Source organism: Rhinoraja longicauda, chromosome 10, assembly GCF_053455715.1.
Source record: "Rhinoraja longicauda isolate Sanriku21f chromosome 10, sRhiLon1.1, whole genome shotgun sequence".
Lineage (NCBI taxonomy): Eukaryota > Metazoa > Chordata > Chondrichthyes > Rajiformes > Arhynchobatidae > Rhinoraja > Rhinoraja longicauda.
In genome coordinates, this window is record NC_135962.1 from 800447 (window position 1) to 823630 (window position 23184).

Below are 23184 nucleotides of genomic sequence, written 5' to 3' on the forward strand. Positions count from 1 at the left end.
TGTACCTCTGCACTAAATAACTGTGCATCTACGCTGAATAACACTGTACATCTACCCTAAATAACACTGTACTCTATGCTAACACTGTGTCTCTACACTCGGTAACACTGTACATCCACACTAAATAACACTGTACATCTACACTAAATAACACTGTACCACTACGCTAACACTGCATCTCTACACTAGATAACACTATACCTCTACACTAAATAATACTGCACATCTATATACAATAGATAATAGGAGCAGGAGTAGGCCATTCGGCCCTTCGAACCAGCACCGCCATTCACTGTGATCATGGCTGATCATTCACAATCAGAACCCCATTCCTGCCTTCTCCCCATACCCCCTAACTCCGCTATCTTTAAGAGTTCTATCTAGTTCTCTCTTGAAAGCATCCAGAAAATTGGCCTCCACTGCCTTCTGATGCAGTATCTACACTAGGTACCTACTCAGAGGCAGTCTATCTACATTAAATATCACTGTACATCTATGCTAAATAACACTATACCTCTACGCTAATTTGGACTGTACCTCTGTACAAAATAACACTGTACCTCTATACTAGATTACACTGTACGTCCATGCTAAATAACACTGTATCTCTATGCTAAAAAACACTGTACATCTTCTGCATAAAATAACACTGAACCTCTACACTAAATAACACTGTACATTTACACTAAATAACACTGTACCTCTAAGCTAAACAGCACTGAAACTCTATGCCAAATAACACTGCGGTTGCAATAAACAACACTGTACCTCTACACTAAATAACATTGTACCTCTACACTAAATAACACTACCTCACTACTAAATAACACTATACATCTATAGTAAATAACACCGTAATACTGCACCTCTGCACTAAATAATTGTACATCTACACTAAATAACACTGTTCCTTTATACTAAAATGCACTGTACATCTACACTGAATAACACTGTACATTTACACTAAATAACTGTACCTCTACACTAAATAATACTGTACTTCTACACTGTTAGAAGTGTAGAACTTCTACACTGTTAGAAATGTACTGTGATATAAAAACACTGTACATTTACACTAAATAACACTGTGCATCCACACTAAATAACAGTTTATACATGCAGCACTCTAGATTTCAAGAGTGATTTCACGGTCAATTTATTGTGACTTGTACCAGTGAAGGTGCAGTGAAATTTGAGTCACCGATAGACAATACCTGTCTGACATCCGGGTAGACTGCGACCATCGCTTGCAGCAAGGCTGGCACCGTGGCCCAGGATGAACTCACCATCAAGCGGCATGTACTGGAGAAATCAGGCACAAGATGCGTCAGAGCTCCGATTGATAAATGTTTAGGTGAAGTCATCATCATGTTGTGATATCATGAGAGGTAGAGTCATAGAGGGGAGATACATTTCCTCCCGGTGGATGCAACAAGGACTACAAACCATCATGGCTGCCAGCAAAAGACCTCAGAACCCATAGTCAGCAGGGCTGCCTGCCCTGCTGACACTGATTGCTGCGGACACTGATTGCTGCGGACACTGATTGCTGCGGACACTGATTGCTGATGACACTGATTGCTGCTGATACTGATTGCTGCTGATACTGATTGCTGCTGACACTGATTGCTGCCCAGCTGAACCAGTGGAGCTGATTGCCTCAGTGAGAGAGCTAAAAGGGAAGGGAAGCAGTATATTTAAAAAGAGAGACAACGACTGGAGCAGACAGGGAGAGAAGCAGTGTTTGAGTTATATTTTGTAGGCCCTACAGTTTTGATTTAACTACCTGTTTTGGTTTTGTGTACCTGTCTGCAAACAATTAAGTTTACCTGTTTTTGGAAAAGACTAAATATATGAAATTTAAGTTTGAAAACAAGAACGTTTCTGTCTTCATTTCCGGCACCCACGCCTCCCAACCTTCAAGAGAAAAGCTCCCGACCTCTCAAGATATCACAATGGTGGAGAATGCCAAATAAGGAGGGGTGGGTGAGTACGAATGTCCATCAGTGATCTGACTATCCGCTTGGCACAATTGAGAACCAGTGAGAACAACATGGAGGGAATGTTGAATATGATGGCTCAGAGTAACCAGCTCCAAATAGAGACGAGCCGGGCTCTTTTGGAGGAACAAAGAAAAGCCAATATGTTGAAAGAAGAGGAACTCAGGTTACAGAGGATCCAGTCTCAAGGAGCGGGGCCATCAACCACCAACCCGAGGGTCCGTGCCAGTGATTTTATTCCTAAAATGGGACCCACCGATGATCCAGAGGCCTATCTCCATGCATTCGAGACACTGCAACCTGAGAAAAGTGGCCTAAAGACCAGTGGGTTGGTATCCTAGCCCCGTTCCTAGCCGGGGAATCACAGAAAGCTTTTCAAGACTTGGACAGTACAATAGCGAATAACTATGACATCTTGAAGCAGGAAATATTGAGCAGAATAGGACTTACAAAGTTTGGAATGGCTCAGCGTTTCCATAATTGGGGTTTTAGGAATGACCAACCCCCCCGGACTCAGATGCATGAACTAATTCGTATTACAAAGAAGTGGCTTGATCCTGATAAAATCTCTGCAGTAGCCATTGTGGAAGCCATTGTTGTGGATCGATATTTACGTGCTCTGCCCTATGAGGCAAAAAGGGTTATCGGCCACAGTGCTCCTGTTGCAGCTAGTGCCTTAATGGATGCAGTCGGACAGTTTCAGGCTACTAATGAAATGCTCCGTATGGGGAAAAAAGAGCAACCTATCGTTCAAGGACGTCAAGCAAATCCTGGGCCACAGCCTCAAAAACCCATACAAAGCAACCCAACCAGACAGGTTAATGTACAGGGATTATATCAGGCTGAACAAAGGAGAAAAATCCTGGACAGGGACACCAGAAGATGCTACAGATGTGGGGAAATGGGTCATATTTCATGGCAATGTGACAAAGTGGATGAATTGATGCCCACTGCAGACTCCTCTGGCAGCCAACCCACAAACCTTTATGCTGCCTTGATGGAGGGTGCTGAACACCCAGCTTTTATATGCCCTGTGAAGCTAAATAACCAAGATGTGGAAGCTTTGCTGGACTCAGGGAGTAATTTCACACTAGTTCACAAATCTTTAATAGATGAAACAGACTTGCTGCAGGGTCTGACCCGACCCGTCTCCTGCGTCCATGGTGACACTCGTGAGTATCCTACTAGTAGTTTGAAGCTAGTCACAACCCAAAGCATGTGTGAAGTCAACGCAGGGGTTTTGGATGCCCTGCCAGTCCCACTCTTAATAGGACGAGACTGCCCCCTGTTCCACAGACTCTGGAGGGAAATACAAGAGAGACGATCTAGGGATACATCACTGCCCAGAGGTAAGAACAAGCATAAGAGAACCAGTCCTAAGAATAGGTCCAGTGCTAGTTTAACGCCTACTTCTCCAGTAAATGCTCTCCTGGGCGCGGTAGCATCATCCAGTGATACGGGGCCTGCTTCTGTAGGGGAGGAGCCGCAAGGAAACAATTGGCCATCATCAAGTAAGGATTCCAACCGGGTAGCAGACAGACCATCCCCCGCTTTCAGGCCAGTATGGTACTGCTCAGCTCAAAGATCCTATATTGATAAATGTTAGAGGGTGTGGACCAGGGGCCGGGAAGTGGTTTAACTCACCCTCATTTTGAATGGGCTTCTGTACCAGATGAAAAAAGGGCAAGATGAGGTAGGAGAGCAGTTGTTAGTGAGATAAGCTTTTGGTCTCACAGTGTTACAACTGGCCCATACACACTTGCTCGGGGCACATCTAGGAGAGGAAAACACAAAAGACAGAATTCTGCAGAGGTTCTTTTGGCCAGGCATCCACAAAGAAGTTGAAAATTATTGCCGTAGTTGTCCAGAATGCCAGCTCACTGCCCCCCGGCCCTCATTTAGGAATCCCCTTATCCCACTACCAATCATTGAAGTCCCCTTTGAAAGGATTGGGTTAGATATTGTGGGCCCCCTACCCAACCCGGTCGGGGGCATCAGTATATTCTGGTCCTGGTAGACTATGCTACCCGTTATCCCGAGGCTGTACCCCTCAGAAAGGCTACAGCCCAGCATATCTCAAAGGAACTGTTCCTCCTGTGCAGTATAGTAGGGATTCCAAAAGAAATATTAACAGACCAGGGGACCCCTTTCATGTCTCGTGTCACTAAGGGCCTGTGCTCCCTCCTAAGGATCAAGCACCTCAGAACATCAGTATACCACCCTCAAACTGACGGTCTGGTAGAGAGGTTCAACAAGACTCTTAAAGCCATGCTAAGGAAGGCAATTGAAAGAGATGGGCGCAACTGGGACCAGCTCCTTCCTTACCTGATGTTTGCAGTTAGGGAGGTGCCCCAAGCTTCTACAGGCTTCTCACCCTTTGAGCTCCTATACTGTCACAAACCCAGGGGGCTTCTTGACCTAGTTAAAGAATCATGGGAGAAACAGCCTAGTCCTCACCGCACTGTTATTGAGCATGTGGAGGCCATGAAAGACAGGGTGGCTACTATGTATCCTATTGTCAGAGAACATATGGAAAAAGCTCAAAGGGAACAGCAAGCATCCTACAACCGCCCTGCACAGCCCCGTGAGTTCCAGCCAGGCGACCGGGTTCTGGTTCTGGTGCCCACTGTTGAGTGTACATTTTTAGCCACTTGGCAGGGGCCATACGAAATCATCGAAAAGGTGGGAGAGGTAAACTACAAGGTAAAGCAACCGGGAAGGAGAAAACCAAAACAGACTTACCACGTGAACCTGTTGAAAAAATGGCACCCGGCAGAGGTTATATTAAGTTGTTTACCCCCAAAAGAGTCAGGAGCACCACCAAGAGATGACATAAAGGTGGGCCCAGAGCTGTCACCCCAGCAACGTCAAGAGTGCATGGAGCTGGTTGACCGTAACCAAGATGTGTTCTCGGCCAAGCCGGGCACCACATCTCGCGGTACATGAAATTCGCACTAAGCCTGGAAAGGTAGTCCATCAGCGGCCCGAAAGAGTTCCAGAAGCCCATAAGGAAACAATTAGAGAGGAAAGTAAAAAGATGCTTGAACTAGGAGTTATTGAAGAATCCACTAGTGCCTGGGCAAGCCCAATTGTACTGGTCCCCAAACCTGATACGTCGACTCGATTCTGCAATGACTAGAAAACTAAATGAAGTGTCCGAGTTCGACGCTTACCCCATGCCCCTAGTAGATGAACTAATAGACCGTCTGGGAATGGCTCGCTTCATCACAACCCTTGACCTCACAAAGGGGTACTGGCAAGTTCCGCTTTCCCTAGAATCCTGAGAGAAAACAGCCTTTGCAACAAGTGAAGGGCTTTTCCAGTACACCAAGTTACCATTTGGTCTACACGGAGCGCCTGCTACCTTCCAGCGGCTGATGGACCGGGTCCTGCGGCCCCACAAAGAATATGCTGCAGCCTATTTAGATGACATAGTGATACATAGCACAGATTGGGAAAGTCATTTGCCCCGAGTACAGAAGGTACTGGATGCTCTTCGTGTAGCAGGTCTCACAGCCAATCCCTGCAAGTGCAGGCTAGCCTATAGTGAAATAGAGTACCTTGGTTACACAATAGGGCGTGGCCTTGTTAAACCTCAAGATGCTAAACTAAGGGCCATCCAAGATTGGCCACGACCTGTATCAAAGAGACAAGTAAAATCCTTTATAGGCCTTGCAAACTACTATAGACGCTTTGTTCCCAACTTCTCTGATCTAATTGCCCCCCTAACAGATCTGACAACTAAAAGATAGTCCCGAACGGTGAAATGTAGTTAATAATGAAGTAGATTTTCAAAGTCTACAGAGAGACTTGGGCCTTTTGGAAGGGTGGGCTGAAAGATGGCAGATGGAGTTTAATGCTGATAAGTGTGAGGTGCTGCATTTTGGTAGGACAAATCAAAATAGGACGTACAGGGTAAATGGTAGGGAATTGAGGAATGCAGTGGAACAGAGGGATCTGGGAATAACTGCATTGTTCCCTGAAGGTGGAATCTCATGTGGATAGGGTGGTGAAGAAGGCGTTTGGTATGCTTGCCTTTATAAATCAGAGCATCGAATATAGAAGTTGGGATGTAATATTAAAATTGTACAGGGCATTGGTGAGGCCGAATCTGGAGTATGGTGTGCAGTTCGGGTCGCCAAATTATAGGAAGGATGTCGACAAATGGAGAGGGTACAGAGGAGATTTACTAGAATGTTGCCTGGGTTTCAGCACTTAAGCTACAGAGAGAGGTTGAATAGGTTGGGTCTTTATTCTTTGGAGCGTAGAAGGTTGAGGGGGGACTTGATAGAGGTTTTTAAAATTTTAAGAGGGACGGACAGAGTTGACGTGGGTAGGCTTTTCCTTTGAGAGTGGGGAAGATTCCAACAAGGGGACATAACTTCAGAATTAAGGGACAAAAGTTTAGGGGTAACATGAGGGGTAACTTCTTTACTCAGAGGGTGGTGGCTGTATGGAATGAGCTTCCGGTGGAAGTGGTGGAGGCAGGCTTGATTTTATTATTTAAGAGTAAATTGGATAGTTATATGGATGGGAGGGGATTGGAGGGTTATGGTCTGAGAGCAGGTAGATGAGACTGGGTCAGAGAAAGTGGTCGGCGTGGACTGGTAGGGCCGAACGGGCCTGTTTCCGTGCTGTAATTGTTATATGGTTATATGGAAGCAGAGGAGGCTTTCACCAGCCTGAAGAAGGCCTTGTGTTCCCACCCAGTTCTGGCCGTCCCAGACTTCAACAAGGAGTTTGTTGTGCAGGTAGATGCCTCAGAGGTGGTTCTTGGGGCGGTACTCTCTCAGATACAGAAGGGTGAGGAGCACCCAATCCTCTACAGTAGCAGAAAGCTTTTGGCCCATGAGAAAAGATACTCTACACCGGAGAAAGAATGTCTGGCAGTTAAGTGGGCCCTTGAAACCCTTCGCTATTACCTTATTGGGCGCAAATTCACTCTACTCACAGACCATGCTCCTTTGCAGTGGATGTCAAGAAATAAAGAAACGAACAATCGGGTAACAAGATGGTTTCTCAGCCTCCAGGCTTTTAACTTCTCGGTTGTCCACAGAGCAGGTCGGAAACATGGGAATGCAGATGCCCTTTCCCGAAGAGATGTCCTGTGGGCCTCCTTCCCCAGTCCGGAGGCCTTAAGTCAGGGGAGGGGGGAATGTGATATCATGAGAGGTAGTCATAGAGGGGAGATACATTTCCTCCCGGTGGATGCAACAAGGACTACAAACCATCATGGCTGCCAGCAAAAGACTACAAAACCCATAGTCGGCACTGATTGCTGCTGACACTGATTGCTGCTGATACTGATTGCTGCTGACACTGATTGCTGCTGACACTGATTGCTGCCCAGCTGAACCAGTAGAGCTGATTGCCTCAGTGAGAGAGCTAAAAGGGAAAGGAAGCAGTATATTTAAAAGAGAGACAACGACTGGAGCAGACAGGGAGAGAAGCAGTGTTTTAGTTATATTTTGTATGAAGGCAACAAGCTACAGTTTTGATTTAACTACCTGTTTTGGTTTTGTGTACCTGTCTGCAAACAATTAAGTTTACCTGTTTTTGGAAAAGACTAAATATATGGAATTTAAGTTTGAAAACAAGAACGTTTCTGTCTTCATTTCCGGCACCCACGCCTCCCAACCTTCAAGAGAAAAGCTCCCGACCTCTCAAGATATCACAATGTGTTATTCCTATATTACTCCAACATGTCACTATCATGGAGCAGGGCCCAGCATTTATGTTACAGGATTATGTTTTACTCTCACCAGTAACTAGGAGGAATTATTCCATCTTCGTCACCACTGGAGGATAGTGTAGAGTTATTTTATTGTTTACTAGTACATCTCCTTAGTCACAGCCTTGAACCGCAGAACATTGAATTGAATAATTGAATTATGTTGAATAATTGTTATTGGCCCTTTCTGTACACCTGTATGGTGCTGGCTCGAAGGGCTGAATGGCCTACTCCTGCACCTAATGTCTATTGTCTACACATACAAGGAATGTGCCTTGGTGCTTTGCTCGCAAGTAACGACATGACATACAGAAAACAGTTAAGCATAAAACATTGTAATTTAAACGTGAGGAATGAAATAAAATACCAGAGCAAAAGGTGGCTACAGACTTTTGGTTGTTGAGAAGAGCTACTGCTTGTGGAAAAAAGCTGTTTTTATGTCTGGCTGTGGCTGCTTTGACAGTCCGGAGTCGCCTTCCAGAGGGAAGTGCTTCAAAGAGTTTGTGGCCAGGGTGAGAGGGGTCAGAGATGATCTTGCCCGCTCGCTTCCTGGCCCTTGCAGTGTACAGTTCGTCAAGGGGGGGAACTTGCAGCCAACAACCTTCTCAGCTGTGCGAACGATGCGCTGCAGCGTCCAGATGTCGTGCTTGGTGGCTGAGCCAAACCAGACCATGATGGAGAAGGTGAGGACAGACTCTACGATGGCAGTATAAAACTGAACCATCATTGCCTGCGGCAGATTGGGTTTTCTCAGTTTCCGCAGTAAGTACATCCTCTGTTGGGCCTTTTTGACTGTGGAGTCGATGGTGGACCCCCATTTAAGGTCCCTGGAGATGATGGTTCCAAGGAACTTAAATGACTCCACAGATGTGACGGTGGTGTTGTTGATGGTGAGTGGGGGGAGGGGGGGGGGGATCTCTTAGAAAGTCTACAATTAGTTCCACTGTCTTGAGAGCATTGGGCTCCAGGTTGTTGTGATGGCACCAGGACGCCAGCTGTGTCACTTCCCATCTGTAGGCAGATTCCTCCCCATCCTGGATCAGTCCAATCAGGGTTGTGTCATCTGCAAACTTGAGAAGCTTGACAGAGGAGTCAGTGGAGGTGCAATCGTTGGTGTAGAGAGAGTAAAGGAGAGGGGAGAGTACGCAGCCTCGCGGGGCTCCTATGCTGAGGGTCTGCGGGTCTGAGATGTGCTTTCCCAGCCTCACATGCTGCTTCCTGTCTGTCAGGAAGTTGATGATCCACTGACAGAGGGGTTCAGGCACAGTCAGCTGGGAGAGTTTGGAGTGTAGTAGCTCTGGCACAATGGTGTTAAATGCAGAGCTAAAGTCCACAAACAGAATCCTGGCATAGGTCCCCTTGCGGTCTAGGTACTGGAGGATGAAGTGCAGGCCTAGGTTGACTGCGTCATCTATTGGCCCTGGATGCAAACTGCAGGGGGTCCAGCAGGGGGTTTGTGATGTTTTTCAGCTGGGCCAGCACAAGTCTTTCAAATGTCTTCATGACTACAGAGGTCAGTGCGAAAGATGTAATTGAAGTCATCATCATATCTCTATTCCTATATTACTCAGCAAGTGATTATCACAGAGCAGGGCCCAGCATTTATGTTATTGGATTATGTTTTATTCTCACCAGTATTTGGGAGAAATTATTCCATCCTAGTCACCACTGGAGAATAGTGTCGAAGATTTATTTGATTGTTTACTAGTATATTTCCTTAGTCACAGCCTTGAAACGCAACACGGTAGCGCAGCGGTAGAGTTGCTGCTTTACAGCGAATGCAGCGCCGGAGACACAGGTTCGATCCTGACTACGGGTGCTGCACTGTAAGGAGTTTGTACGTTCTCCCCGTGACCTGCGTGGGTTTTCTCCGAGATCTTCGGTTTCCTCCCACACTCCAAAGACGTACAGGTATGTAGGTTAATTGGCTGGGTAAATGTAAAAATTGTCCCTAGTGGGTGTAGGATAGTGTTAATGTACGGGGATCACTGGGCGGCACGGACTTGGAGGGCCGAAAAGGCCTGTTTCCGGCTGTAGATATATGATATATGATATGATATGATAATCGAGACAGACACAAAATGCTGGAGTAACTCAGCGGGACAGGCAGCATCTCTGGAGAGAAGGAATGGGTGACGTTTCAGGTCGAGGCCCTTCTTCACACTCCAAACCAGCAACTGCAGTTCCTTCTTACACATTTTCTTTGTAATCGTGATTTCCCCTCTGATCCAGGGACAGTTTCTTCCCAGCTGTTTTCAGGCAACTGAACCATCCGACCACAACCAGAGAGCAGTGCTGAACTATTATCTCCTTCACTTGTGACCCTCGGACTATCCTTGATCAGACTTTGCTGGCTTTACCTTGCACTAAACGTTATTGCCTTATCATGTATCAGTGCATTGAAAATGGATCAATTGTAATCATGTATTGTCTTTCCGCTGACTGGTTAGCACGCAACAAAAGCTTTTCACTGTACCTTGGCACATGTGACAATAATCTAAACTAAAACGGAACTGAATTGATTAATTGGACCCCATTTATATTGCTTAGATTTTACGTTGAATTATATTAATGTGCTTATTTTCTTAGGTACTAAGTTCCCTTCTCTCTTCAATGAGTTTGCTGCAGTGAAGATAGTTACAAAGTATTTAATTTGCCAGCCATCTCTTTTTAACCCACTATAATTTTTCCTGTGGAAAGAACTGTAGATGCTGATTTACAAAAAAGACACAAAGTGCTGGAGTAACTCAGCGGGTCAGGCAGCATCTCTGGAGAACATGGATAGGTGACGTTTCACAGAATGCTGGAGTAACTCAGCGGGTCAGGCAGCATCTGTGGAGAACATGGATAGGTGACGTTTCACAGAGTGCTGGAGTAACTCAGCGGGTCAGGCAGCATCTCTGGAGAACATGGATAGGTGACATTTCACAGAGTGTTGGAGTGTTCCTCCCACATCCCAAAGACGAGCGTGTTTGTAGGTTCAATGCGTTCTAAATTGTTCCTAGTGTGCAGGGAGTGGATTAGAAAGTGGGATAACATAGAACTAGCGAGAACGGGTGATCGATGGTCAGTGTGGACTCGAAGGTAGACACAAAGTGCTGGAGTAACTCAGTGTGACAGACAGCATCTCTGGAGATACATGATAAGGGAATAACGTTTAGTGCAAGGTAAAGCCAGCAAAGTCCAATCAGTCTGAGTGTCACCAAAGAGGTAGATAGTAGTTCAGCACTGCTATCTGGTTGTGATAGGATGGTTCAGTTGCCTGTTAAGTGGTGGGAAGAAACTGTCCCTGAATCTGGAGTTGTGCGTTTTCACACTTCTATACCTTTTGCCTGATGGAAGAGGAGAGAAGAGGGAGTGGCCAGAGTGAGACTGGCCCTTGATTATGCTGCTGGCCTTGCCAAGGCAGCGTGAGGTGTAAATGGAGTAAATGGAAGGGAGGTTGGTCTGTGTGATGGTCTGGGCTGCGTCCACAATTCACAGCAATATCTTGCGGTCTTGGATGGAGCTGTTTCCAAACCAACCCGTGATACATCCTGATAAAATGCTTTCAATGTGCAAATGTAGAAGTTATCTGCAGTGATCCACAACTTCAGTGCACCACATACAAGCTTAAATATCGTCATCTACACAACACACTAAAACTTTAAAATACCACCCTCGATTCATTGCTCAACACATTTTAAAATCAGGCTGTCCCTTTGTTAAACCATCTTACACAAACACTGGCCTATTCTTACCATTTCCATCACATCAATTGGTGTTTGCAGAAACACTGACAACTCCTGCAAAGAAAATGTATAGCATTAGTTTGTATGATGGCGTCTGAATATAAAGTAAAAAGATAAACAAGATGATTATATTCTCACGTACCTGATCTCTAGAAAACAAGATTCGGTTGTTTTTACAAGGACCTTTCCCTTTGTCCCAGTTTGAGGCATTGTTGAAATTGGTGTTGGGAAGCCACTCTCTGTATAAGCCACCTGAAACATCTTTGACAGGAATGTTAGCAGCAAGTTGGACACAGCCACAGAAACTAAGATTCACTAACCCACTTGGGGAGAGGGTGAGTAGGCTGGGCGCAGGAGGATGAGGGGAGATCTTATAGAGGTGTACAAAATCATGAGAGGAATAGATCGGGTAGATACACAGAGTTTCTTGCCCAGAGTAGGGGAATCGAGGACCAGAGAACACAGGTTCAAGTTGAAGGGGAAAAGATTTAATAGGAATCCGAGGGGTAACATTTTCACACAGAGGGTGGTGGGTGTATGGAACAAGCTGCCAGAGGAGGTAGTTGAGGCTGGGACTATCCCAACATTTAAGAAACAGTTGGACAGGTACATGGATAGGACAGGTTTGGAGGGATATGGACCAAGCACAGGCAAGTGGGACTAGTGTAACTGGAACATTGTTGGCCGGTATGGGCGAGTTAGGCTGAAAAAAGGACACAGAGTGCTGGAGTAACTCAGCGGGTTAGGCAGCATCTCTGGAGAACATGGATAGGTGACGTTTCGGGACAGGACCCTTCTTCAGACTGATTTTAGTGGGAGGGCAGAATAAACCTGGCAAGTGATAGGTGGATAGACACAAAATGCCTCAGTGGGTCAGGCAGCATCTCGGGAGAGAAAGAATGGGTGACATTTTGGATCGAAGAGATATCTTTGAGGCCAGTCTGATGAAGGGTCTCGACCTGAAACGTCACCCATTCCTTCCCTCAAGAGATGCTGCCTGACCCGCTGAGTTACTCCAGCATTTTGCGTCTATCTTCATTTTAAACCAGCACCCGCACTTCCTTCCTACACAGTGATAGGTGGATACAGGTAAGGGGCCTTTAATAGGCAGATGGTTGGACAATGAACGGTTGAAATGTTGCTAAAGTGGGAGGAAGGAATTAATGAAGTCAATACAAGCTTAAATGAGTGGCTTCAATTCTATGGGGCTGTACACACGAGACCTTTGAAAGGCAGAGATTCATCAAGGATGATTCCAGTGGGACAAAGTGCTGGAGTAACTCAGCGGGTCAGGCAGGATCTGTGGAGAACGTGCAGGAAGGAACAGGGTGGCATGGTGGCACAGCGGTAGAGTTGCTGCCTTACAACGGCAGAGACCCAGGCTGATTACGAGTGCTGCCGTTTGTACATTCTCCTCGTAACCGGGTGCTCCGGTTTCCCCCACACTCCAAAGACGTGCAGGATTGTATGTTAATTGGCTTCGGTAAAATAAAGTTGTAAATTGTCCCCAGTGTGTGTAGGATAGTGTTAATGTGCTGGTATCGCTGGTCGGCACGGACTCGATGGGCTGAAGGGCCGGATTCCATGCAGTATCTCTGAACTAAACTAAACACCTGGGGCAGTCAGATCACCTGTCCATATTCCTAACTCCAGCATACACCCCACTCAGGAGGAAAGCTCCAGTCACCATAAAGACTGTTAAGACATGGCCTGAAGGAGCTTCCTCGCAGCTGCAGGATTGCTTCGAAAGGACCAACTGGGATATTTTTGAGGATCAGGACTTGGAGGAGTACACATCAACTGTACTTTGCTACATCCAAAACTGTGTTGACAATGTCACCGTCGACAAACGCATCCAGTTGTACCCCAATCAAAAACCGTGGATGACAAAGGAAGTCAGGTCTCTCCTCAAGGACCGTAACACCGCCTTCAGGTCTAGTGATAGAGCTCTATACAGTGCTGCTAGAACCAACCTGAAGAGAGGCATCAAGGATGCCAAAGCGTCCTACAAGAGGAAGATTGAGGACCACTTTTCCAACAATGACCCACGGCGGGTATGGCAAGGCATCCAGCACATCACCAACTACAAGACCAGCAACCGCACGACTGCCGACGGCGACGCCTCGCTGGCTGAGGAACTTAACTGTTTCTTTGCTCGTTTCGAGGTGAAAGCTACAGTGGCAGACATTACACCCTCTCCAGCACCTGACAGCAACACCTTCACTGTGCAGGAGTATGATGTTAAGCGCGTGCTCAGAGCAGTGAATCCCAGGAAAGCTGCAGGCCCCGATGGTGTGACGGGCAGAGTGCTGAGGGAATGTGCAGACCAATTATCTGAGGTCTTCACAAAAATCTTCAACCTGTCCCTTTTAAAATCCACCATCCCTCCCTGCCTGAAGTCCGCCATAATCATCCCACTGCCGAAAAAGTCTGTCATCAGCGGTCTTAACGACTACCGTCCGGTAGCACTCACACCAGTCATCACAAAGTGCTTCGAGAGACTGGTCCTGCAGCACATCAAAGCCAGCCTCCCACCCACCTTCGACCCACACCAGTTTGCCTACAGAGCAAATAGGTCTACAGGGGATGCCATCGACACTGCTCTTCACACTGCACTGACCCACCTTGAACACCAGGGGAGCTATGTGAGGATGCTCTTCCTCGACTTCAGCTCTGCCTTTAACACGGTCATCCCGAGCAGACTGGTCACCAAACTTTCCGACCTTGGATTTTCCCAAACCATCTGCCAATGGATCAAGGACTTCCTGACCAACCGCCCCCAGACAGTCAAAATAGGCCCTCACCTCTCCTCCTCCATTACACTGAGCACCGGCTCACCACAGGGCTGTGTGTTGAGCCCCATCCTTTACTCCCTCTACACTCACGACTGCGCCCCCACCCATCCCACCAACACCATCATCAAGTTCGCGGATGACACGACTGTGGTTGGACTCATCTCAGAAGGAGATGAGACAGCCTATAGGGATGAAATCCAAAGGCTGGCAGCATGGTGTTCAGTGAACAATCTGGTCCTGAACTCCTCCAAAACAAAGGAACTTATAATTGACTTTAGAAAAACCAGTGGAGATTACGACCCACTCTACATCAATGGGGTCTGTGTGGAAAGGGTACCAGCTTTCAGGTTCCTGGGTACGCACATCGCAGAGGATCTCACCTGGTCTACCAACACCATCACCACAGTAAAGAAGGCACAGCAGAGACTCCACTTCCTGAGGATCCTCAGGAAAACCAACCTGCAGGAGAAGCTCATGTTGTCCTTCTATCGCTGCTCCATCGAGAGTGTGCTGGCATACTGTATAACCACATGGTATGCCAGCTGCTCAGAAAAGGACAGGAAGGCCCTTCAGAGGGTCATCACGACGGCCCAGAAAATCATCGGCTGCTCACTGCCCTCCCTGGAGCACCTGTTCAGCCTACGCTGCCTCAGGAGAGCAGGCAAAATAATAAAAGATCCATCCCACCCCGGCCACCGTCTGTTTGTTCATCTGCCCTCTGGTCGACGTTTCAGGTCGATCAAATCCCGAACAAACAGACTTAAGAACAGTTTTTACCCCAGGGCCATACGAGAACTGAACACTACCTTGCACTAGGCAACACCGTTAAAAAATCGGTCATATAATTGTATTTAATTGTATTTATGTATTTATTTGTTTTTGCATTTATTGCATATATGTTTGTACGCACCATCAGGATTGGCTATTTTTTAATTTCGTTGTACTCGTTGCAATGACAATAAATGAATATTATTATTATTATTATTATATAACTGCAGATGCTTAGTAGAGTTCAGGTAGGCAAGGGTCTCGACCCGAAATGTCACCTATTCCTTTTCTCCAGGGATGCTGCCTGACCCAGTGAGTTATTGTGTGTATCATCAGCATCCCTGGAGAACATGGATAGGTGACGATTCAGGTCGGGACAGTCTAAAGAAGGGTTCCTGTTCTCCACAGATGCTGCCTGACCCGCTGAGTTACTCCAGCACTCTGTGAAATGTCACCTATCCATGTTCTCCAGAGATGCTGCCTGACCCGCTGAGTTACTCCAGCACTCTGTGAAATGTCACCTATCCATGTTCTCCACAGATGCTGCCTGACCCGCTGAGATACTCCACCACTTTGTGTCCTCTTTTTTGGTATTAACCAGCATCTGTAGTTCTTTGTTTCTCCAGTTGCTTCGGGGACCTTACTGTGCAAAGATTGGCTGGCACAATTGCTCCTTTGCAATGCCCAAAAATTGTTAAATAATAAAGAGAAATTATACTAATGGCACTGTGTTCCCTGGAATTTGGAAGATTAAAGGGCAATGATTGAAGTGTCCAAAAACCAATAAGGAAGATAGTTCCTCTGCTGATCAAGGAGCAAAAGACTCAGAGGTAGAATCTTGGCTTTTTGAAAAATGTGAGATACAGCACGGAAACAGGCTCACCAAGTCCAGGCCGACCAGCGACCCCCCAAACTAACATTACCCTACACTCTATGGTTGCCAACTGTCCCGTATTAGCCGGGACATCCTGTATTTTGGGGTAAATTGGTTTGTCCCATACGGGACCACCTTTGTCCCGTATTAGGCCTGGGGGCCGCTGTAGGCCCGGATGCTGTGGGCCTGGAGAGCGTAGGCCCGGACAGCGTAGGCCCAGACAGCATAGGTCCAGGCAGTGTAGGTCCGGACAGTGTAGGCCCGGAGGCCGCTGTAGGTCCGGACACTGTAGGCCCGGACACTGTAGGCCCGGACACTGTAGGCCCGGACACTGTAGGCCCGGACACTGTAGGCCCGGACACTGTAGGCCCGGACACTGTAGGCCCGGACACTGTAGGCCCGGACACTGTAGGCCCGGGCACTGTAGGCCCGGACACTGTAGGCCCGGACACTGTAGGCCCGGACACTGTAGGCCCGGACACTGTAGGCCCGGACAGTGTAGGCCCGGAGGCCGCCTAACAGTGGTTGCATAGCAACCCACCTCTCGGCCCGGGAGGCCTCCATTGGTGGAGCGCGAGCACGTGGCCGCAGGCTTGATGAGGTCGCGTGGGGCGGTGACGTCACCTTGTCCCATATTTGAGAGTGAGATAGTTGGCACACTAGGGCCAATTTACATTTATACCAAGCCAATTAGCCTACAAACCTGTGCGTCTTTGGAGTGTGGGAGGAAACTGAAGATCTCGGAGAAAACCCATGCAGGTCACGGGGAGAACGTACATTCTCCGTACAGACAGCACCCGTAGTCGGGATGGAACCCGAGTCTCTGGTGCTGTAAGGTGCAGTAAGGCAGCAACTCTACCGCTGCGCCACCGTGCAGGCCAAGGTGTAAATTAAAATCACTCTACTACATGCAAACCATGAGAGAAGCTAGGTCTCTCATTTGCTAACGGCAATTGATAGTAAGCCATTAAGATTTTTGTTCAACACCAATTCCTTTAATGCACCAAAAAGGCAGTAATGTGGCCCTACCCACGTTCACTACTGATCTTACCACAGGGACTAGTGCGTTAATTCTAGTACGGAACCATCACCCATTTTCCAGCACCCTTGGTTCCAGAGCCTTCCTGGATTACCTGTGTTGCCGGACCAACAGAGGTCACGGCCACAGGAGGAGTCCAGCGGTACCGGAACGTTCCGCCTAGGCCGCCGAGGGGCTGAGAGGTCGGCCGCGGAGGTCGGCTGTGGGAACGGATGTGCCGGCTCGGGCCGGGCCGGAGTTCCAGAGCCCCAGCCGCAGGGGGCTAATTCACCCCGACGATTGACCGTGGTAGTCCCGATCAGAGAGAGATCGGCCGCCTGACCCGGCCTGGGCATCACATCTTTGGGGGGTTTCAGCCGGGATTCCAAGTGCACTCGTGATTTTGCTCACATTAGAGGAGCTGCCGCTCCACCAGTAGCCGGACAATCGGTGGTAGGCCGGTACATAAGTAACACGGAAGGCAGACTGCAGGTGACCGATGCTACCTTGAGATCACACACTGGTGCAATGGTAGAGCTGCTGCCTCACAGCATCAGAGACCCAAGTCTAAACCTGACTGCACGTGCTGGATGGATGCAGTTTGTACGGTCTCCCCATGTCCACACGGGCTTTCACCAGGAGCTCCGGTTTCCTCCCACATCCCAAAGACGTGCAGGTTTGTAGGTTAATTGATCTCTATAAATTGTAAATTGTCCCGAGTGTTTAGGGTAGGACGGGGGATTGCTGGTCGGTGTGGACTCGGTGGGCTGAAAGGCCTGTTTCCATGCTGCATCTCCAAACTAAACTCAACCAAACGAAAGAAGATAGACACAAAATGTTGGAGTAACTCACGGAGTTAAAGAGATAAGGAATTGTCAGAGATCAAAAGAGATGCAGATCAATGTAGAATAGACCATTGTTAGCCGGGAGAAGGTGACAACAAAACAAACAGAGATACAATGGAATCGGGGCAGTCAGACTGGTCGGAAAACTGGGAGGGGGAGGGGGGAATGGAGAGAGAGAGAGAGAGAGGGAAAGCAAGGGTTACTTGAAGTTAGAGAAGTCAATGTTCACACCGCTGGGGTGTGCGCTGCCCAAGCAAAATATGAGGTGCTGATCCTCCAATTTGTGCTGGGCCTCACTTTGACAATGAAGGAGGCAAAGGACAGAAAAGTCAGTGTGGGAATGGGAGGGGAGTTAAAGTGTTTAGCAACTGGGAGATCAGGTAGGTTTAGGTGCATTGAGCAGAGGTGTTTAGCGAAATGATTGCCGAACCTGCACTTGGTCTCGCCGATATAAAGTCACAGAGTGATATGGTGTGGAAATAGGCCCTTCATAGAGTCATAGAGTGATACAGTGTGGAAACAGGCCCTTCATAGAGTCACAGAGTGATACAGTGTGGAAACAGGCCCTTCATAGAGTCACAGAGTGATACAGTGTGGAAACAGGCCCTTCATAGAGTCACAGAGTGATACAGTGTGGAAACAGGCCCTTCATAGAGTCACAGAGTGATACAGTGTGGAAACAGGCCCTTCGGCCCGACTTGCCCACACTGGCCAACATGTCCCACCTCCCTGCGCTTGGTCCATATCCCTCCAAACCTGTTCTATCCATGTACCTGTCCCACTGTTTCTAAAAGGATGGGATAGTCCCAGCTTCAACTACCTCCTCTGGCAGCTTGTTCCATACACCCACCACCCTCTTTGTGAAAAAGTTACCCCTTGGATTCCTATTGAATCTTTTCCCCTTCACCTTGAACCTGTGTCCTCTGGTCCTCGATTCCCCTACTCTGGGCAAGAGACTCTGTGCATCTACCTGATCTATTCCTCTCATGATTTTGTCCTTTATTTACATTTATAATCTCCCCTCTATAATCTCCCCTCATTCTCCTGCATTCGATGGAATAGAGATCCAGCCTACTCAACCTCTCCCTATAGCTCACACCCTCTAGTCCTGGCAACATCATCGTAAATCTTTTCTGAACCCTTTCAAGCTTGACAACATCTTTCCTATAACATGGTGCCCAGAACTGAACATAATATTCTAAATGCAGTCTCACCAACGTCTTATACAAATGCAACATGACCTCCCAACTTCTATACTCAATACTCTGACTGATGAAGGCCAATGTATCAAAAGCCTTTTTGACCACCTTATCTACCTGTGACTCGACCTTCAAGGAACCATGCACCTGTACTCCTAGATCCCTCTGCTCTACAACATTACACAGAGGCCTACCATTTACTGTGTAGATCCTGCCCTTGTTCGACGTCCCAAAATGCAACACCTCACACTTCTCTGTATTAAATTCCATCAACCATTCCTCCCCCCACCTGGTCAATCGATCCAGATCCTGCTGCAATCTTTCACACCCATCTTCACTATCTGCAAAACCACTCACTTTTGTATCATCAGCAAACTTGCTAATCTTGCCCTGTATGTTCTCATCCAAATCATTGATGTTGATGACAAACAGTAACTGAACCCTGAGGCACACCACTAGTCACATGCCTCCAGTCTGAGAAGCAACCTTCCACCATCATCCTCTGCTTCCTTCCATGAGGGCAATTTGTTATCCATTCAGCTATCTCTCCTTGGATCCCATGCGATCTAACCTTCCAGAGCAGCCTACCATGCGGAACCTTGTCGAACGCCTTACTGAAGTCCATGTACACAACATCTACAACTCTGCCCTCATCACCCTTTTGGTCACGTCTTCAAAAAAATCAATCAGATTTGTGAGGCACGACCTCCCATGCTGACTATCCCTAATCAGCCCCTGCCCATCCAAATGCCTGTATATCCCATCCCTCCAGTAACTTACCAACTACAGATGTTAAGCTCACCGGCCTATAGTTCCCAGCATTTTCCCTGCAGCCCTTCTTGAAAAGAGGCACAACATTTGCCACCCTCCAGTCTTCCGGCACCTCTCCTGTATTTAAGGACGACTCGGAAATTTCAACCAGGGCTCCCGCAATTTTCTCTCTAGTTTCCCACAATGTCCTCGGATATATCTAATCCAAAAAAAATAGGAGTCCATATCTGGAACGGCAGATACAGTAGATGAGGTTAGGTGGGCCTCTGCCTCACCTGAAAAAACTGTCAGGGTCCTTGGACAGAGTTGAGGGAAGAGGTATAGGGACAGGTGTTGCATCTCCTGCGGTTGCAGGGGAATGTACCTGGGGAGGGGGTGGTTAGGGTGGGAAGGGATAAGTTTACCAGGGAGTTGTGGAGGGAACAGTCTCTGCAGAAAGGGGCGGAGATGGCAAGATGTCACTAGTGGTGGGATTCCATTGGAGGCGGCAAAAATATCAGAGGATTATGTGTTGCATGTAATGGCTGATGGGGTGGAAGGTAAGGACTAGGGGGACTCTGTCCCTGTTGCGACTAGGGGGAGCAAGGGCGGAGCTGCGGGGTACCGAGGAGACACGTGTGAAGACCTCGTCTATGATGGGAGAGGGGAACCCCCGTTCCCTAAAGAATGAGGACATCTCGGATGCCCTGGTATGGCTCACCTCATCTTGGGCACAGATGCGGCGTAGACGGAGGAATTGGGAGTAGGGAATAGAGTGTTTACAGGATGCAGGGTGGGAGGAAGTGTAGTCTAGATAGCTGTGGGAGTCAATGGGTTTGTAATGGATGTCAGTCAATAGTCTGTCTCCTGTGATGGAGACGGTGAGATTCAGAAACGGTAGGGAGATGTCGGAGATGGTCCAAGTGAATTTGAGTACAGGATGGAAATTAGTTGTGAAGTTAATGGTCAGTGAGTTCCGCATGGGTGCAGGAGGTAGTCTCCACCCATTTCTGCTTTCTACAGAGACTGTTCCTTCCGCAACTCCATGGTCAACTCGTCCCTTCCCACCCAAACCACCCCCTCCCCAGATACTTTCCCCTCTCAGGTGAGGCAGAGGTTCACCTGCACCTCCTCCAATCTCATCTACTGTATCCGATGTTCCACATGTCAACTTCTCTACATCGGCGAGACCAAGCGCAGGCTCGGCGATCGTTTCACTGAACACCTCCGCTCAATCCGATTTAACCAACCTGATCTCCCGGTGGCTCAGCACTTCAATTTGCTTTCCATCTCTCTCCACCCCTCCCCCTTCCCAGTTCTCCAACCAGTCCGACTGTCCCTGATTACATTGTGTCTCTGTTTGATTTGCTGTCACCTTCTCCAAGCTAACAATGATCTATTCTACATTTTGCTTGATCTGCATCTCTTGTGATCTCTGACAATTCCTGATCTCTGTGTCTCCCTCTCCCCGATTCATTCTGAAGAAGGGTTTCGACCCGAAACATCACCCATTCCTTTTCTCCAGAGATACTGCCTGTCCCGCTGAGTTACTCTAGCCCCTAGAGCTCAGTCTAACTCTCTTTTAAATTCATCCAGTGAATTGGGTTCCACTGCCCTCTGTGGCAGAGAATTCCACAAATTCACAACTCACTGGGTGAAAAGGTTTTTTCTCACCTCAGTTTTAAGTGGCCCCTTTATTCTAAGACTGTGGCCCCCGGTTCTGGACTCGCCCAACATTGGGAACATTTTTCCTGCATCAAGCTTGTCCAGTCCTGTTATAATTTTATACGTCTCTATAAGATCCCCTCTCATCCTTCTAAACTCTAGTGAATACAAGCCCAGTCTTTCCAATCTTTCCTCATATGACAGTCCCGCCATCCTGGGGATTAACCTTGTGAAATATCTTTTTTTTAAATCCTATGCTGTTGAGTTCCTACAATCAGCCCTCACATACGAAGATAGACTCGAAATGCTGGCGTAACTCAGCGGGTCAGGCAGCATCTGTGGAGAACATGGATAGGTGACGTTTTGGGGCGAGACCCTTCTTCACAGATGATGTTGGGATGACGTTCAAGATCACAGGGCACAGAGAACACAGAGCAGACAACGGCTATATGGCTGTGCAGTGGCACACCCACCTTTACAAATCAGGTGTATTTATTCTTCCCCCCTCCCCCCTCCCGAATCCCTCTCTCATTTTGACACACAATGCACATTCCCCTGCCCTACCCTAAATGCCACAACTTACGGCAGAACAGACTGAGGATAAACGCCGCTGACAACATGTTGCTTTCCCAGCGGCTTGCCTCTGCTTGCTTCCAGCGCTCCTCTGCAGCGTACAGTAACCTTTGCACCGTCTGGGGCTGGTCATGTCACGTGAAGTGGGTGCCAGCACTTCCCAAGCAATGAACCAGAGTGTTACACAGTCTCCAACTGTTTCTCCTCTTTCCTCTGCCTCTCATGACAAGGGACAATTCGGCCCCTCGAGCCAGCACCGCCATTCAATGTGATCATGGCTGATCATTCTCAATCAGTAACCTCATAAGCTCTCAGTTCCAGCGCAGACCCCGCGGGGTCTGTATGTGCGTCTGCCACTCCTCACAGGAGACCCTGCTGACCCCAGCCAGCCCTGGATAAGGGTCCCGACCCCCCACTTCACCTGTCCATGTTCTCCACAAACGTTGCCTGACCCACTGAGTTACTCCAGCACTCTGTGAAACGTCAACTATCCATGTTCTCCAGAGATGCTGCCTGACCCGCTGAGTTACTCCAGCACTCTGTGTCCTTTTGCCTCATTCTTAACTCCATTTCCTGACTTTTAACAAATCCCTACCCAAAGCAATATGCTGCACCTTATCCAGCTGGCTTTACCCTGTACTAAACAATATAGCTTTATCCTGTATCGACACATTGCAAATGGCTCTCAATATCATGAGAGGAATTGATCGGGTAGATGCACAGAGTCTCTTGCCCAGAGTAGGGGAATCGAGGACATAGGTTCAAGGTGAAGGGGAAAAGATTCAATAGGAATCCGAGGGGTAACTTTTTCACACAGACGGTGGTGGGTGTATGGAACAAGCTGCCAGAGGAGGTAGTTGAGGTTGGGACTATCCCATCGTTTAAGAAACAGTGAGACAGGTGCATGGATAGGACAGGTTTGGAGGGATATGGACCAAGCGTAGGCAGGTGGGACTAGTGTAGCTGGGACATTGTTGGCCAGTGTGGGCAAGTTGGGCCGAAGGGCCTGTTTCCACTCTGTATTAATCTATGACTATGACTATGGCTCGATGGTATCATGTATTGTTTTTTCGCTAACTGGTTAGCACGCAACAAAGGCTTTTCCCTGTTCCTCGGTACACATGACAATAAACTAAACTTCATACCTAACCGTACATTTTCCTTCAAGATGTTTCTTTACATCGCAACGCTTCTGACCAAGATTTTGATCATTTGCCCAAACACAAAGCTGAGAT

General features: G+C 47.8%; 1 protein-coding gene across 1 annotated transcript in view; it reads right to left on the bottom strand.

Moving 5' to 3' along the window:
• The window catches only part of amn (amnion associated transmembrane protein), a 72548-nt gene that overhangs the window by 45795 nt on the left and 3569 nt on the right, over positions 1–23184 (bottom strand). Inside the window, exons 3-6 of the mRNA XM_078407247.1 lie at positions 21960–22074; positions 11605–11723; positions 11472–11516; positions 1215–1302 (exon numbers count right to left, since the gene is read on the bottom strand). Of these exons, the coding sequence (XP_078263373.1) occupies positions 1215–1302; positions 11472–11516; positions 11605–11723; positions 21960–22074 (367 nt within the window). The remainder of the gene's footprint in view (positions 1–1214; positions 1303–11471; positions 11517–11604; positions 11724–21959; positions 22075–23184) is intronic.